General features: G+C 37.9%; 4 protein-coding genes across 4 annotated transcripts; 2 read left to right on the forward strand and 2 right to left on the reverse strand. All coding sequences in view use genetic code 12, as the record gives it.

The window, feature by feature from the left end:
• Window positions 1–220: 220 nt before the first annotated feature.
• On the forward strand, window positions 221–919 carry CANMA_000298 (CREG family protein; the record flags this gene model as incomplete). Its single annotated transcript, XM_051815103.1, has 1 exon — window positions 221–919. The coding sequence occupies one exon, from the start codon at window positions 221–223 to the stop codon at window positions 917–919; it is 699 nt and encodes a 232-aa protein (XP_051674133.1).
• Window positions 920–1,593: 674 nt separating this feature from the next.
• CANMA_000299 (uncharacterized protein) lies at window positions 1,594–3,726 on the forward strand (the record flags this gene model as incomplete). The annotated part of the gene is made up of 1 exon (XM_051815114.1): window positions 1,594–3,726. The coding sequence occupies one exon, from the start codon at window positions 1,594–1,596 to the stop codon at window positions 3,724–3,726; it is 2,133 nt and encodes a 710-aa protein (XP_051674134.1).
• Window positions 3,727–3,851: 125 nt separating this feature from the next.
• CANMA_000300 (uncharacterized protein) lies at window positions 3,852–6,326 on the reverse strand (the record flags this gene model as incomplete). The annotated part of the gene is made up of 1 exon (XM_051815127.1): window positions 3,852–6,326. One exon carries the CDS (start codon window positions 6,324–6,326, stop codon window positions 3,852–3,854), a length of 2,475 nt encoding a protein of 824 aa, XP_051674135.1.
• A 1,174-nt stretch (window positions 6,327–7,500) lies between these two features.
• On the reverse strand, window positions 7,501–10,080 carry CANMA_000301 (C2H2-type zinc finger protein; the record flags this gene model as incomplete). Its single annotated transcript, XM_051815138.1, has 1 exon — window positions 7,501–10,080. The coding sequence occupies one exon, from the start codon at window positions 10,078–10,080 to the stop codon at window positions 7,501–7,503; it is 2,580 nt and encodes an 859-aa protein (XP_051674136.1).
• Between the last annotated feature and the right edge of the window lie 4,413 nt (window positions 10,081–14,493).

Raw genomic sequence — 14,493 nt, forward strand, 5'->3', positions numbered from 1 at the left:
AACTTTATTATGTGAGCAGTATTCGGTTTTCAAAAACAATAGACACTCAGAGAAAGTGCCGATCGGACTTACATTTTGACTGAGCTCAATTTTGTAGTGCTGGATTCGTCTCTTTTTTTCTCTGTAAAATTAAAATTACAGATAAATGTGCATGTGTTATCGTATCCTCCCCTGATTGCTACATTCGTCAACACCACCCCCTCATATAAACTTCCAAACCATGAATTGGCTATTGATATACTACTTTATAATAGCTGTAATTGCATTACCGTTTGAAGATGTTGTTATCTTTGAGAAGGATGACGGACCTACAGAAGAAGAAGGGGCTTCGGTAGCAAGGACTTTGGTTAATAGAGAGTCACTTGCCAGTGTTGCAACCATTAAAACATGGAAGCTGAGGGATGGCAAAACCAAACAATTGCCTGTGGTTAATATGGAATACTACGCCGATTGCGATGAAGATGGTGATCCATACTGGTTGGTTATAGATGTTGGTGGTGCTAATCAAAACATCATTAAGGGGCTGCCATTCAGTTTTGCAATTCGGGATGGCGATCATCCTGATTGGGATAAAGTTCCGTCTAATTATCCAGGGAAGCGTGAAGGATCAAACGCAGGCTCGCCACGGGTTCAATTAACTGGGAGATTGGAGTACATCAACTTTTTCAACCCTTTGGATCCCAGAAGATTGAAGTTGGAGAGATGTTTTGTTACTAGACACCCTGACTCATCGTTGTGGCTTCCTGGATCTATTGTATCTCCACATAAGTCTCACTGGGTGAAGCTCAAGGTTGATGGGGTGTACATTATTGGAGGTTTTGGCGACACAGCTTATATTGGAGACATTGAACCGGAATTGTATCATGCTGCAGAGATCATACCACCTCCAGATGATGAAGAAGGAAGAAGAAACAAGTAAAAGGGCACCGTGTTTAGTATGCAGGGTTTTATTTCTTTCCTCATTTTAATGATAAGTTTAAAGTTTCTTTTTGTACAAAGACGGGGGTGGGAATTGATTGGTAATTGTTCGTCTAGAATTGGCTCAAACTCTATTGAAGAAAGTTAAACTTCTTGAACTTTTACCCAGGGGATGCTTTCAATGGTACGATGGTGGTCATATCAACCCCACAAATAAAAAGAAAAGAGAATATTGATAATAATAATAATAATAATAATATTAACCTTTAAACATCCACTTGTATAAGAGTCCAGTCGCGTTTTGTCGGAAATTGGCGGCGAGGAAAAATAAATCCATGTGGACCTAATTCCACTATTTTGTCCTCATTTTACTTAGTCACTGTCGGAAAAATACAAAAATCATTTGAAACATAAATTGACATCAATTTCCGATAAGCCTTTCAAAACGGGTGTCTCTTTTCATCTTGTATTTAGTGGAAAAAGCCCTAACATGCACCCCACATTCTGAGGATGGAAATCATCGTCAGCTAAAAGTTTAATCGTCTATACCCACACCCCACACAAACACAAACACAAACACATTTACATGTGTATATATATATATATACCCCCGTGACTTCACCACCTGTTGTGAAGGATGTTTCTAAACCATCAAACAAAACTAAATCAAGCATAATGCCCTCACAAAAGACAATCAAAGAGTCAAAAACAGATGTGTTAATTATCGGTGCCGGCCCATCAGGATTGATGTGTGCTTTATGGTTAACCAGATGTGGAATCCCCTGTCGAATCATCGATAAGCGTGCTGGAAGCATATTTGCCGGCCAAGCTGATGGATTGCAAAGTCGTTCATTTGAAATCTTTCAGTCCTTTAGTGAAGACGCGTTTGATTTTGTTACCTTGGACAAAGCATGGAAATCGGCTAATCATATGATGGAAATGAGTTTTTGGTCACCCAACGAAGAAGGTAAGTTGGCTAGGAAGTCACGTATCCCTGATTTCATTCCTGGTATTTCAAGATTCCATGAATGTGTGATTCATCAGGGAAAGATTGAGAACTGGCTCAATACTTCTATTGATCAGTTTTCAGAAGGTAAGGTTAAAGTTGAACGTCCATATTTGCCAATCTCGATCAAGATCGATGAAACCATGACTGATGATCAAGATTATGCTGTTGAAGTATTGGTCAAGAAGTTAGATGATGACTTGGCCAAGCCAGAACAATATGGAAACATTTCTAATGGGTTATTCAGAGCATTTGAAGGAGATCAAGACAAGTTTTATGCTGACCATATTAGTGATGGCAACGTTGAGGACTTCGAACTTATCAAGGCCAAGTACGTGCTTGGTTCAGATGGTGCCCACAGTTGGGTTAGAAAACAATTGGATATTGAAATGCAAGGAGAAACAACTGATTTCATTTGGGGAGTCATTGATATGGTTCCAATCACCAACTTCCCCGATATTAGAAGCAGATGTGCTATTCATTCCAAAGACTGCGGATCGATGATGATTATTCCTAGAGAAAATGACTTGTGTCGTCTTTATATCCAATTGAAGGAAGTTGTTAGAGAGGAAGGAGGCAATGATGCCGATGGCACTAAAGCCAAGGGTAGAATCGACCGGTCTAAAATCACTCCTGAATCCATTGTCAAACAAGCCAAGGAAATTATCCAACCATTTGAGTTGGACGTTACTGATGTGAGTTGGTTTACTGGTTACCAAATTGGTCAACGTATTGCTACCGGATTCCACCGCAATAATCGTGTGTTTATTTCGGGTGATGCATGCCATACCCATTCCCCTAAAGCCGGTCAAGGTATGAATGTGTCAATGCAAGATGCCTACAACTTGGGATTCAAATTTGCATTGGTATGTAAAGGATTGGCAAAACTGGACATTTTACAAACGTACGAATTGGAAAGAAAGAAGGTGGCCCATGATTTGATTGAATTTGATCATAAATTTTCTCGTTTGTTTAGTGGTAAACCAATGGTTCCCCACGCTGAAAAATTGGATGAATCAAATGATGGCGGTGTTGATTTGGATGAATTCCATCAAGTTTATCTCCAAGGAGGTAAGTTTGCCAGTGGTACCATTTCCGATTATCAAGATTCAATAATGGTTAAAAAAGCAGGAACCCAATCCCGTCCAGGAGAAGAATCAGAGGGTGTTTTCCACCCATTGGCCAACAAGGTCGCAGTGGGAAGAAGATTACAGAGTGATTTGATGTTGGGTCAAATCGATTACAAGTTGTTGCACTTGGGTGACAAGTTGGTGTCAGATGGACGGTTTAGATTATTGATTTTCCCTGGAGATTTGCATCAGCACAAGTCCAACTGGGACATTTTGAAAAAGTTCAACGATGTTCTTGAATCCAAAGACAGTTTCCTTAAGAGATACACCCCAGTTAATGCTTTTCCAAGCTCAGTGATTGAAATTTTGACCATTCATGCTTCTCAAAGACACGATATTGAATTCCATGATTTCCCGCAATTTACTCACGCCATTGATTTCAAAGGACGTACTGATTACTGGAGGATCTTTAGTGGTGCTGGTAAATCTTATGATGGTATTGCTGTTGATATCTATAAAACTTTGGGAATCGATAAGAAGGATGGTGCCATGTTGATTGTTCGCCCTGATAGTCATGTTGCTCAAGTGGTTCCATTTTCTAGTGAAGGGTTGAAATTAGTTGATAATTACTTTAGTGGGTTTATGATTGATCAAAGCAATTGTGTGTTGCCAGAAAAGGACAAGACGGTTAATGATGCAGTGAGATTTGTTCAACCAAGATTGGCCGTTTAGAGTGGGGGGAGGATATATGACTACCTCAAGTTACAATCATTTTTATTACTATTATTATTGTTATGCTGTTTTTATTTACAAATTGTAGTACGAACAATATCTCTACTTTACGGTTTTCTAATCTTTTATTCTAATTGCTGTTCTTGCCTCATTTTCCTCCGTTGTGCTAGTTTCTTCTTTTCCCAAAACTTTTCTGCTTCAAACACGCTATTCAATGCTTTACCCATGGCATCAAAATCAGTCATTAATCCCACATGAGCCGCATCACTAGCAAATTTGCCGACAATTTCACCCGTGCCACTATGTTTATCGTAATAAGTGAAACCCTTTTTCTCGGGCATCAACCATTTTTGATGAATGACACCATCACCATGCCCGTAAAAGAATTCATAATAGTTTCCATCTTTGATATCTTGTCTCAGACGAACCAAGGATCCTCGTACTGAGGGAATCTTGTTGCCGTAAACTATGGCCAATGGTGGGTACTCGGCAGCTAATTTGGGGTCATGTTCTAATGACAAAATGTATTTTTTGGTTGATTTGAGGGTCTCAGATAAGTAGCGGTAAGATTCGGCGAATGTAAATGAATAATGATTGGGGTGCGGGGTTGATTGAGTGCCGGTGGAGTCGACACCTGGTATTGCAGCTGTTGCTGCTGGCGGTTGTGGTTCTGAAGCGGTGATGTCGCTGTTTGTCGAGCTTCTTGTTGGTGGAGAAGTTGAGGACACAGCGGAAGAAGAAGAATGTGGGAAAAAAGTGTCCGAAGAAGCAGCTGCACCTCCATTTCCACTTTTGTTCTTCTTCAATGATGTCGATCGGTACATTTTGGAAAATTTCGAACTAATCAGATTGATACTGGGGAAAGTCGATGATGAAGTTAGTGAAGATGGTGGCGATGGCGACCTGGTCGATTTGATACTTGACATACTCGATGCCGTTCCAGTCCGATCCAGATCTTGCAACTTTCTATCTTTATCTTTATTTTCAGCTTCAATTTTCCTCTGTTTTGCAACCAACGGGTTCAAATTGTATTCAACCCAATTATCAGGATTGAAGAAATCAATCTTGTACTTTTCTTTGGTCTTGTAATTATAAAAAGTTTCACCACTTAGAGGCAAAAACACATAGCTAGATCGCATCATAAAATTGGTTTCAAAAGTGAGGATTTTATCCGAAAGCAATACTGAATCGCCAAATCGTATGGGGCCAAGAATGTTTAAACATTCACTGGGTGAACCGACATATACAATCGAGCGAAATAATGAGGGATTTCGTTGTAGTGCCCCGTGTACCATCAACCCACCCATTGAATGGGCAATGACCAAGGTCGGTTTGCCGGTCTCTTGATAAATTTGCGTTAAAAACTGTTCCAATTTATGTGATACATAATCACCACTTAATCTCCAGTCATAACCAAATTCTTGGATGTTTACTTTAGGATTAGCATCTAACTTTTTAATTAACTTACGACATATATCAATGGGGCCCACATGCGATAGTATTCCATCAGGATAAATCTTATCTTCAGCATTTAATTCATCCAGTTTATTGGGTCCCAATAAAAGGTTGATTTTGCGTAGATTGAACCCTGCTTTTAAAGGGATCCATACTCGTTTATGGGTCTTGGAATCGCGGAGAATTGAACCTCTGTATCCTCCCATTATAACAATATTACCGTCGATTCGATCATAAATGGTTTCGTAATCAGCCAATTCCTTTTTATTTTTATGGGGTATTAGGTCGGTCAAGTTGGATGTAATTGTATGTTTAATGGCTTCGGATCTCCCACTATCAGTTCCCTTAAACCCTTTGAAATAGTTTTCTTCGTCAAGGGTGCTTATTGATTGTTGTCGTTGCAATCTCAATTCAACTTTACGTTGTAGTTCTTCATCAATCTTGTGTTCTTCATCGTGTCCAACAAAGGGAACATCGATTTTCTTCAACAGACTTAAATGACGCGTCAAGTTTTCACGAAGGGTGGAGAAGCCACCACCAAACGGTAATGCAAATGAAAATACTTTTTGATGAGGGTTGTATTGTTTCATTTTGTTATCTGTGAAGGTATGATCGCCAATTTTGACATGTTGCTTTTCAGTTGGTTGGTCAGGATCGGCAGTTGGATGACTAGAATTCTTGTCTGCTTCATATTCGTCGTGGACACTCTTGATTGAGTCACCACCAACTAGCGATTCAGCATCTGATTTAGTTATGCGACGACTTAGTGTGTGTGTCGCAGTGACAGGATTGTATCCTTGAACTTGCATCTCATCATCGTTGTCATCATCATTGACATGGGAAGGGCTGTCATTTCCCTTTAGTGCATCATAACTATGTACCTGGACATTTATGCCAGAAGATGTTCCACCTACTTCTTGTTGTTGCTTCTCCTGCTTCTCCTGCTCCTCTTCTTCCTCGCTGTCCACGCTATCCTCGTCGTCTTCGTTCAGCATATCTTCTTCACTTAGCAATTTGGACTGATAACTAGTCCCTGCACGAGGATCCATAGTCGGTTGCGGCAGCAAAAAGCTTAATTGATCGGTAGGTGATTTCGGAGCAGATGACAGCAACGGCGACGGCTCTTTAGTAGGATCAGCAACCATGGTTAATGATATAAGAGTGAAGTGGTGGAGAAGAACACTGAAGGAGGTGGGGGGTTATACTTGTGTGTGAGTGTGAGTGTGAGTGTGGAGTAAAATGGGTATTTCTTCAAAAGGTGCGTCTTGTGATGAGCAAACCAAGAGGGACAGACGGGTATGAAAATTTAAGCCGATGATGATGTATGGGTAATGATGGGAAGAAGAAAAATAAAGTATGCGCGGGTATTGAGAAAATTAATAGCAAACTTATTCTTGCAACAGTCGTGTGATATTTTCTTAATAAGAAAGAGATATCTTTAATGTAATTATGTAAGTTACAGTTGATGATGCTTGATAGATATGATACGATAGTTAAGATAGCATAATTCATAGATGTATGGATGTATACATGTATGTAAAACAATATACTAACTACAAAGACCCAGAGACACACAAACACAGACAGACACAAGACAGACACGGACAAAGCAAAGAACACCACCACACCTCTTCTTCTACTGCTCTTACAAGCTCTTATTCTATGCTATGCTTTATGCTGATCTTTGATAGCTTCTTCTCGTTTTATCTTTATTACAGATTTGGTTTTCTGAACCTACTTGATGGGTCCAAACTAGGGATATATCCAAAACCCAAACTCCATTTCTTTGTTTAAATTGGTTTGTTTAGGCTTGTCTTTTTGACGTATTATCATGATTATTATTTTTATTATTTGTGATTATGGAATCGGATTTAAATATTTATATCCGGCCGTATCGGTAGTGAATTCAGTTCCGCCGCACATTACCCCATTAGGTTCTTAATGCATATTTTTTTTGAATCTCAAACAACCAAATAAAGAATGTAACACAAAAGAAAGTATTTAAAAATAGAAACAACGTTTGCACTTGATAATCTTGTTCTCTAAGCCCCTTAACGTTTAGTTTTTTGTATTTCTCACAGCCCCTTCTAATCATCTAAGCCGCCCCACCTCAGTCCCTTTTTCTCACTATGGCAAAGCAAAACTCAACTGATAGATTCGATAAACGATCCAAAACAAAAGCCAGCAAGTGGCACCTGTGTCACGACAGACTAACAAACTAGTGTTGTAATAGAAGGCTCTTACAGTTTCTGCTACTCTTTAAAAGCAACACCTTCGTCGAAATTCGTGAGTCTTTTTCACAAGTTTATACACACAATATCACCTCTTTTCTTCATTATTTAGTACCCCTTTCAACCAATTACTCTTGCCACCTCCCGCAGAAGAGGAAGAAGAAGCAAAAGACGTATCACTAGCTCCAGCTCCAGCTGATGTACTCATAGTAGTAATATTGGCATTTGCAGTTGTGTTGTCATTATGAATCAAGCTCCCCACACTACCTACATTATGTCCATTCATAACAACATCTTGACCGCTATCTCTTTGTCTAACTTCTCCAAAACTGGCACTTGTACTCATATTAGTAGCATTGGCTGAAAATGATGAATGGAAGTTACTAGGTATAGGCAAATTTTTGATCGATGGCAAACTAGTAACACCCTGTAGTCCATTGTTGTTGTTCTGGTTGTCGTTTGCGTCATAGTTGTTAGCATTGTTATTCCAATTGGATTGTACATTTGCATTTGCATTAGAATGTGCTTGGGTTGTGGGGGTAGATGTCAGGCCAAATTGCTGCGACAATGGTGACTTCATCGATGTTGCTGCTGTTCGGGGATGTAATAAACTTTGTTGTTGCTGTTGCTGCAGTTGTTGCTGTTGCTGCAGTTGTTGCTGCTGCATTGGTGCCCGATTATTTGCCCCAAATGACATATGAAACATTGGTGATAATGGACTCACTAAATTAGGCGTAGAAGATGCAACCGATGAAGCAGATTTAGGTGGTGGTGGGAAATTAGCACCAATATTGTTCAATCCACTAATGCTGCTGACACCACCGCCACCGCCATTAGAAGGAGCAGGTGGAACCACATGCACTTCGCTCATTGCTGATCTAGGTACCGGTATTCTAGCCAGTTTGATTCCTCCATCGCCAAGGACAAGATCTCCATCTCCGTCTCTATCTCTATCTCTATCTTCATCTCCATCACTTTCATAGGTTGAATGACGTAATGATAATGGCTGTGGTCTCTTTTTTGGTTTAAACGAATGAGTGGGGAGTTTTAATTCTTCGGAATGGGAGGAAGAAGTTCCTGCTGTTGTTGTATTGTCTTCAGTCAGGGTGTACTGCTGCAGTTGATCACTCAGTATTTGAGGTTCAGCTTGGTGAGGCAATGGAGGCAATGGCTTATGATATGACGATTGTGACAGCGATAGTGGTCCTTCAGGAGAACTTTGAGTAACCTGAGGTTGTAGCTGTTGTTGCTGTGGTTGAGGTATCATATACTGGTTATTAGTGTAATTACCCTGCATTGGCATTTGACTTGAAAAAGGTTGAGCTTGTGGTGTCAATGGGTGTTGTTGTTGGGAAGGTTGCTGCTGTTGCTGTTGCTGTTGTCCTTGAATAGGATACTGTCCTGGCATATACATTTGTTGATTATTACTAAATTGAGATTGAACAAATGGTGGAAATGAGTTTTGTGATGGTGGTAATGGGGAATGGTGTCCGTAAATGTACTGTGGTTGTGGCTGCAGTTGCAGTTGCAGTTGCAGTTGTTGTGGTTGTGGTTGTGGTTGCAGTTGCAGTTGCAGTACTCCTTCATTCTTCTTTTGTTCAATTTGTTTCAACTTCTTCTTCATTTTTGATCGTTCAATTAATAATTTACTATCACTTTTATCCTTAGTCAAATATGTTTCATAAGCATGAACCGTTTGTTTATGTTGGCGTAAATTATCCAATCTACTGAAGTTCTTGGAACAATAAGGACATGTAAAGGGGCGTTCACCAGTATGTTTTCGTTTATGTCTAGCCAAGTGTTCACTTCTAGTAAATGACATATTACAACCAGGGTATCCAGTACATTGAAATACTCTACCTTTACTCGACCGTTTACTTTTTGGTTTGGATCCATTAGTGTTGTTTGACGAAGAAGATGCTGCTGACTCTGTTGAAGAAGAAGATGAGATGGTTGATATGGTGGATATGGTTGATACAGTTGAGTGAGTGGCATTAGTTACTGTTGGAGTCAATTGGGGGAATGAAGACAAAACACCGTTGTTGTTGTTGTTGTTGCTGTGAGGACTATGACCATTGCTGCTGCCATTGTTGACATTACTAGTGAGTGGTGGTGGTGGTGCTCTTAATGAAGGTAAAGGGTAGTGATGTTGTGAAGATATTATTGGTGGTGGTGGAGGAGGAGGTAAAGTTGAGTTCAATTGTGATCGTTGTGATTGGGGATATTGTTGTTGTTGCTGTGGCAGTTGCAGGGTATTAAAAGGGCGATGAGGAGGGTAATGATGAGCTGAAATTGAAGGTAATGAAGCTATTCCTGGTAGATGTGGATGTGGTAATTGCTGCAGTTGTTGCTGCAGTTGCAGTTGCAGTTGCAGTTGCAGTTGTTGTTGTTGTTGTTGTTGTTGTTGCAGTTGTTGTTGCAGTTGTTGTTGCATCTGCAGTTGTCGCAGAGAAGACAGGGATGAATGTAGCGAATGCATTTGATCACCTAAGATTGAATCAAGTGTCCTTGTTGCAGGAGATTGCGTTTCTTGTTTATGAGATAAAGACAACAAATGTGTCTGCTGTTGTGGTTGTTGTGGTTGTTGCTGCTGAGGATGATGCGGTGGTATATGATGATGGTTCTGGAAATGTAATTGTTCTCTTGGGTATGTACTGCTTCCTAACATTTAATGTTTGGTTGTTCTCACCTGTAAAAGTAAAGTCTAGGTGGTGGTTGTCCAGTGCAAAAGGGGAAAGCAGGAAGGCAGGAAAGCAGGAAGGCAGGAAAGCAGGAAGGTAGGAAGGTAGGAAGGTAGGTAGGAGGGTGGTGTTATTCTATTATTTCTGGTGGTTGTTAAGTGTGTTGTCTAATAATAGAAATCAAGTAATTCATTCAAAAGTAGTGCGTGTAAGTGGAAAAAAGTACTGCTTTCTGAAGTTATATATATATTTACACACAGTGGGTTTAGTGATTCCCTCAGTTTCGTTGTAGACTACTGCTGATGAAGATGGGTGAAGATGTCTCCTATGGCTGTGTGCCTTTGGTTGTTGATTGAATGATTGATGAGTTATGGGTGATGATTTTTCTCTAAAAAAAAAAAAAAAAAAAATGGGTCAAGTTTTGTTCTCAGTTTCTTTTTCTGTTTTCTTTTTAAGTTTTTATTTTTTATTTTTTATTTTTTATTTTTTATTTTTTATTTTTTATTTATTATTTATTATTTTTTATTATATTTTTTTTTTCTTTTTTCTGTTCTACACATTGTTATTCTTATTCTTTTGTTCAAAGTTCGTTCCGACTCAAAAAAATAAAAAATTAAATGAACTAAAAGGGGTTGATTCAGAGGAGAGAAATACACACACATACACAATAGTTAATAAGATGTATTTCACGTCACAAGAAGGTAGTAGTAAGTAGTTACAGTGGCAATTAAGTAAGTGAGTATTACTGTTAGGTGGGTGTCTTGTATTTAAAAAAAATGCGTGTCGTCTCTTAATTTTTGTTTGTGTGTACTATGTGTTGTGTTTCTGGTATGCGTGTTTTTTTTTATGCCAAGTGACGTAACAGGGGGAGGGGGCAGTAGTAGTAGTAGTAGTAGCAGAAGAGGAGAGGGAGAGAGAAAAAGAGAGAGGAATTTATTTTTTATTTAATTTTTATTTCTGGAAAGGGGAAACAAAAAAAAAACTAGGAACAAAGGAAAAGATTTACACACACACACACACTGTTCATTGCAGAATATATCAATAAAGTAAAAGAGACACACAAGTAGAGTGCTTTGTATGAATGTTGAAGGTGGTTGATGTATAAGTTAAATATATGCAGATGTTACTGTAACAACAACGATAACAGCTGATACAGTTCATATTGGATGTTTTTTTTTGTTCTTTCAGCATTGTCACCCTTTTCTAAACTATATATTGTCTCTATATATGTATGTTGTTGAGTTTAAAATGGTATTCTATACTTGCTAGTCTGTATGTGCTACTACTCCGTTGCAACTGTTGAACATTTAGATTATACTTGGAAGTATTATATGTAGTATTGTATTGTACTTGTATTGTACTTGTGTTGTAACAGGTAGATATGCTATTTTCTGTAATAACCTATTGTCTTTTATTGCCTTTGTCATCCTTTATACATTTGTGACATTCCAATTGCCAAAACAAATAGAACTTCTTCTTAATTCTTTATTCTCTTTTTCTATTGGTGTGTAGGTGTGAATATAAGTAGTGTATGATTGAAGGTGTTATCGGTCAATTTATAGTAAAAACAAGAACAAAGACAAGGCACAAACTACTAGCACATACATATACATACATACATACATACATACATACACAGTGGACAATACACAACACACAAGCACAAGCACAAGTACAAAATGAAATCATATAAAACTTCAAACTACCTCGTCTATACATATCACGTTGCATATACCGTTAAAGGAAGTAGTAGTAGTAGTAGTAGTAGTAGTAGTAGTAGTAGTAGTGTATTACTATAGGCTTGTACAGAAAACATAATCGTCTGTTTTATCTCTTCCTCAACACAAGAAACAACAAATAGACAAGACAGGCATTTGGCTTTTAAGGTTTAAATACTTGAAAAGAAACAGAAGTTAAAAAAATTAAAAGAAAGAAATGTCAAAGAAAATGTCAAAAGGACGTGTACCTTTGTCGTAAAAAATAAAGAGCACAAAAAACGTTTACATTAATGACAGACCTAATTGTCTATTATGTTTGTGTCCCTTTTACTAAACTACGACAAAGAAGAAAAGAAAACGACAAGAAGAAAAAAGGCACCAGATGAACAAACATAAGATCTCTAACCACAACAACAGATACACACTATACACTTTATTATCCCACAAGAGATAGATAGATAGATAGATAGATAGATACGTGGTGTAGCCTAAAGGATGTAGGAAACTTACTAATTCTAATAGAAAAAGAAAAGTAACAGAGAAAATACAATGATCCAAGTATAAATCAACTTATTTTTTTATGGGTGTTGAGAAAAAAAAGGTACATACCAAACAGCTAACCAAAAACCAATAACCAACAACGCGTACCAACAATCTAAAAAGAAAAGAAGGTACAAAAAAGAGGGGGCAAAAAAATATGGAAAAGAAACTTCCTTGGCACCTCTTTATTTCCGCGTCTCAAACTTTTTCCATTTTCCCCTTTCTCCGTCGTCTATTCTTTCTGCTTAAAAAGCATTCTTGTGATTAGTCGTTTTACTTTTACCCCTTGTGCTTTGCTGCTTATTATTCGTTTCAGTTTACGGCGAATTATTCAATACTTAGGTAATACTAATCTCTAAAATAGTAAACTTACTAGTCTTCATTTCTTCTTCTCAGGCGTCTTGTTGATGGGCGATTAGACGAGGAGAAGATAAGAAGGGGATCATTACATCAAAGAACAACCTCTGCATTAACTCTTTCTCATTTGCTATTGTAGTAGCATTAAATTTCTCTAATGAGCTTACATTTAATTTTAATTTTACTTATAAAAGAAACAAAAAAAATAGAGAAATTCTTTCCTATAAAATAATAAATTAGTAACATTTTAGTAATATCTATAAGGGAAATATAACACCATAACACGCTATATTAATTTTCTAATGCACCAATAGAATATAGGGAGCAACAACTTTGTAGAGAGGTTTGTTCAGTAAAAGTAACACTAGTATGGTAACATCCAACACATATTGATGAATGAATGATTAATGTCAATCTGTTTTTTCTCTACATTAATGTTTTGTTGGACGTTTTATTCTTTAAAAACTAACAAAAAAGGAAAAGGCGGTTAATTGCACCATTCTTTAACCATAGAAACTAAACTTAAACTAAACTATACTTCGGAATAGGAAAATACAACCGAACACAAGTAGCCAGACACTTTGGAAACAAAACTATTGTCTCCTAAACGAATACATTGTTTTTTTTTTTTCGTTTTTTTTTTAATTACACAACACACACACATACTCTCTCTTATTCTCGTTTGTTTTCTCTCTTGCATATGCGAAGCCCCACTTTTTGCCTTTGTGTGAGATAATATAACAACGCCCCCCCCCACTTTCCGTCTAGTATTTGAAATCAAATCCAACTCATCTTCATCTTCATATGCATAAGTATATGTGTAGGTCTATGAGTCGGTCTGGTGACAAATAATCTAAAGAAGAATGTGTTCCAACGAATCAAGCCAGGGAAAATATAGTCAGCTGAATGCAATCTCTGTTATTACGATAAATAGTATTCATATTTATGTTCCCAATCCACCGAAACATAGCAATTTAGTTACGAGGTATACTTTGTAAGCTCACTTATGATATTGCTTTTTGTTAGCACAAGATTAGGGTATTTGTACCACTCAGTACACTTTTCTGCTGGTTGTCACACATTATATGAGACCTCATTATTGATTAAAGCTTGATCCTCCCACGTAGTCCCATTAAATCATATTCAGCACGCACCTCGAATAACAGTAAATACTATAGCTCTTGAAATAAAGCTGCAGAAATATCTCTTCACAGCGGGATCTTCTCTATAACTCTTGCTCCCAAGTGGGGTTCTACAATAATATTATAATTACATCTGATTGAGAGAAAAGTTTTGGCTGCAAAAAGTACCAAACAAAAAGAAAAATGAAGTGCTAGCTATTTAATACATAAAACCTCTTGCAGAGGTAGAGTAGTTATTTCTGCATTTTAAATGGTTTGGTTACGTCTTACTGTTGAACAATGCTTCTTTCAATCCATGCGTTCAATTTTGTCTCAAAACCAAACCAGATCTTCTAATCTTAAAAAGGGGTCTATGTATTGGTGATTATTGATAGATTCAACTACCCGTTATCCCCTCAAATAGAAGTTAACAAGACTGCTGAAATCTATGGACGAACGCAAGAGTATTTTTTTCCACATGACATGATGGATGCAGCTGGATTCAATTTGTCGGTTGGGAAAAAGGTTAAAGATTGCGTTGGACATTAGCCTACTGCGTTAATTTAAAGCGGTTACCACCAAGGGGCTCACTCAAGGGAACGGATCCTCTAACAATGTTGGCAGCTTCCTTCCCGCCAAGATATCACCTTCTCATATTGACACC

This window comes from Candida margitis (genome assembly GCF_024628925.1).
Source record: "Candida margitis strain CBS 14175 chromosome Unknown scaffold25, whole genome shotgun sequence".
Lineage (NCBI taxonomy): Eukaryota > Fungi > Ascomycota > Pichiomycetes > Serinales > Debaryomycetaceae > Lodderomyces > Lodderomyces margitis.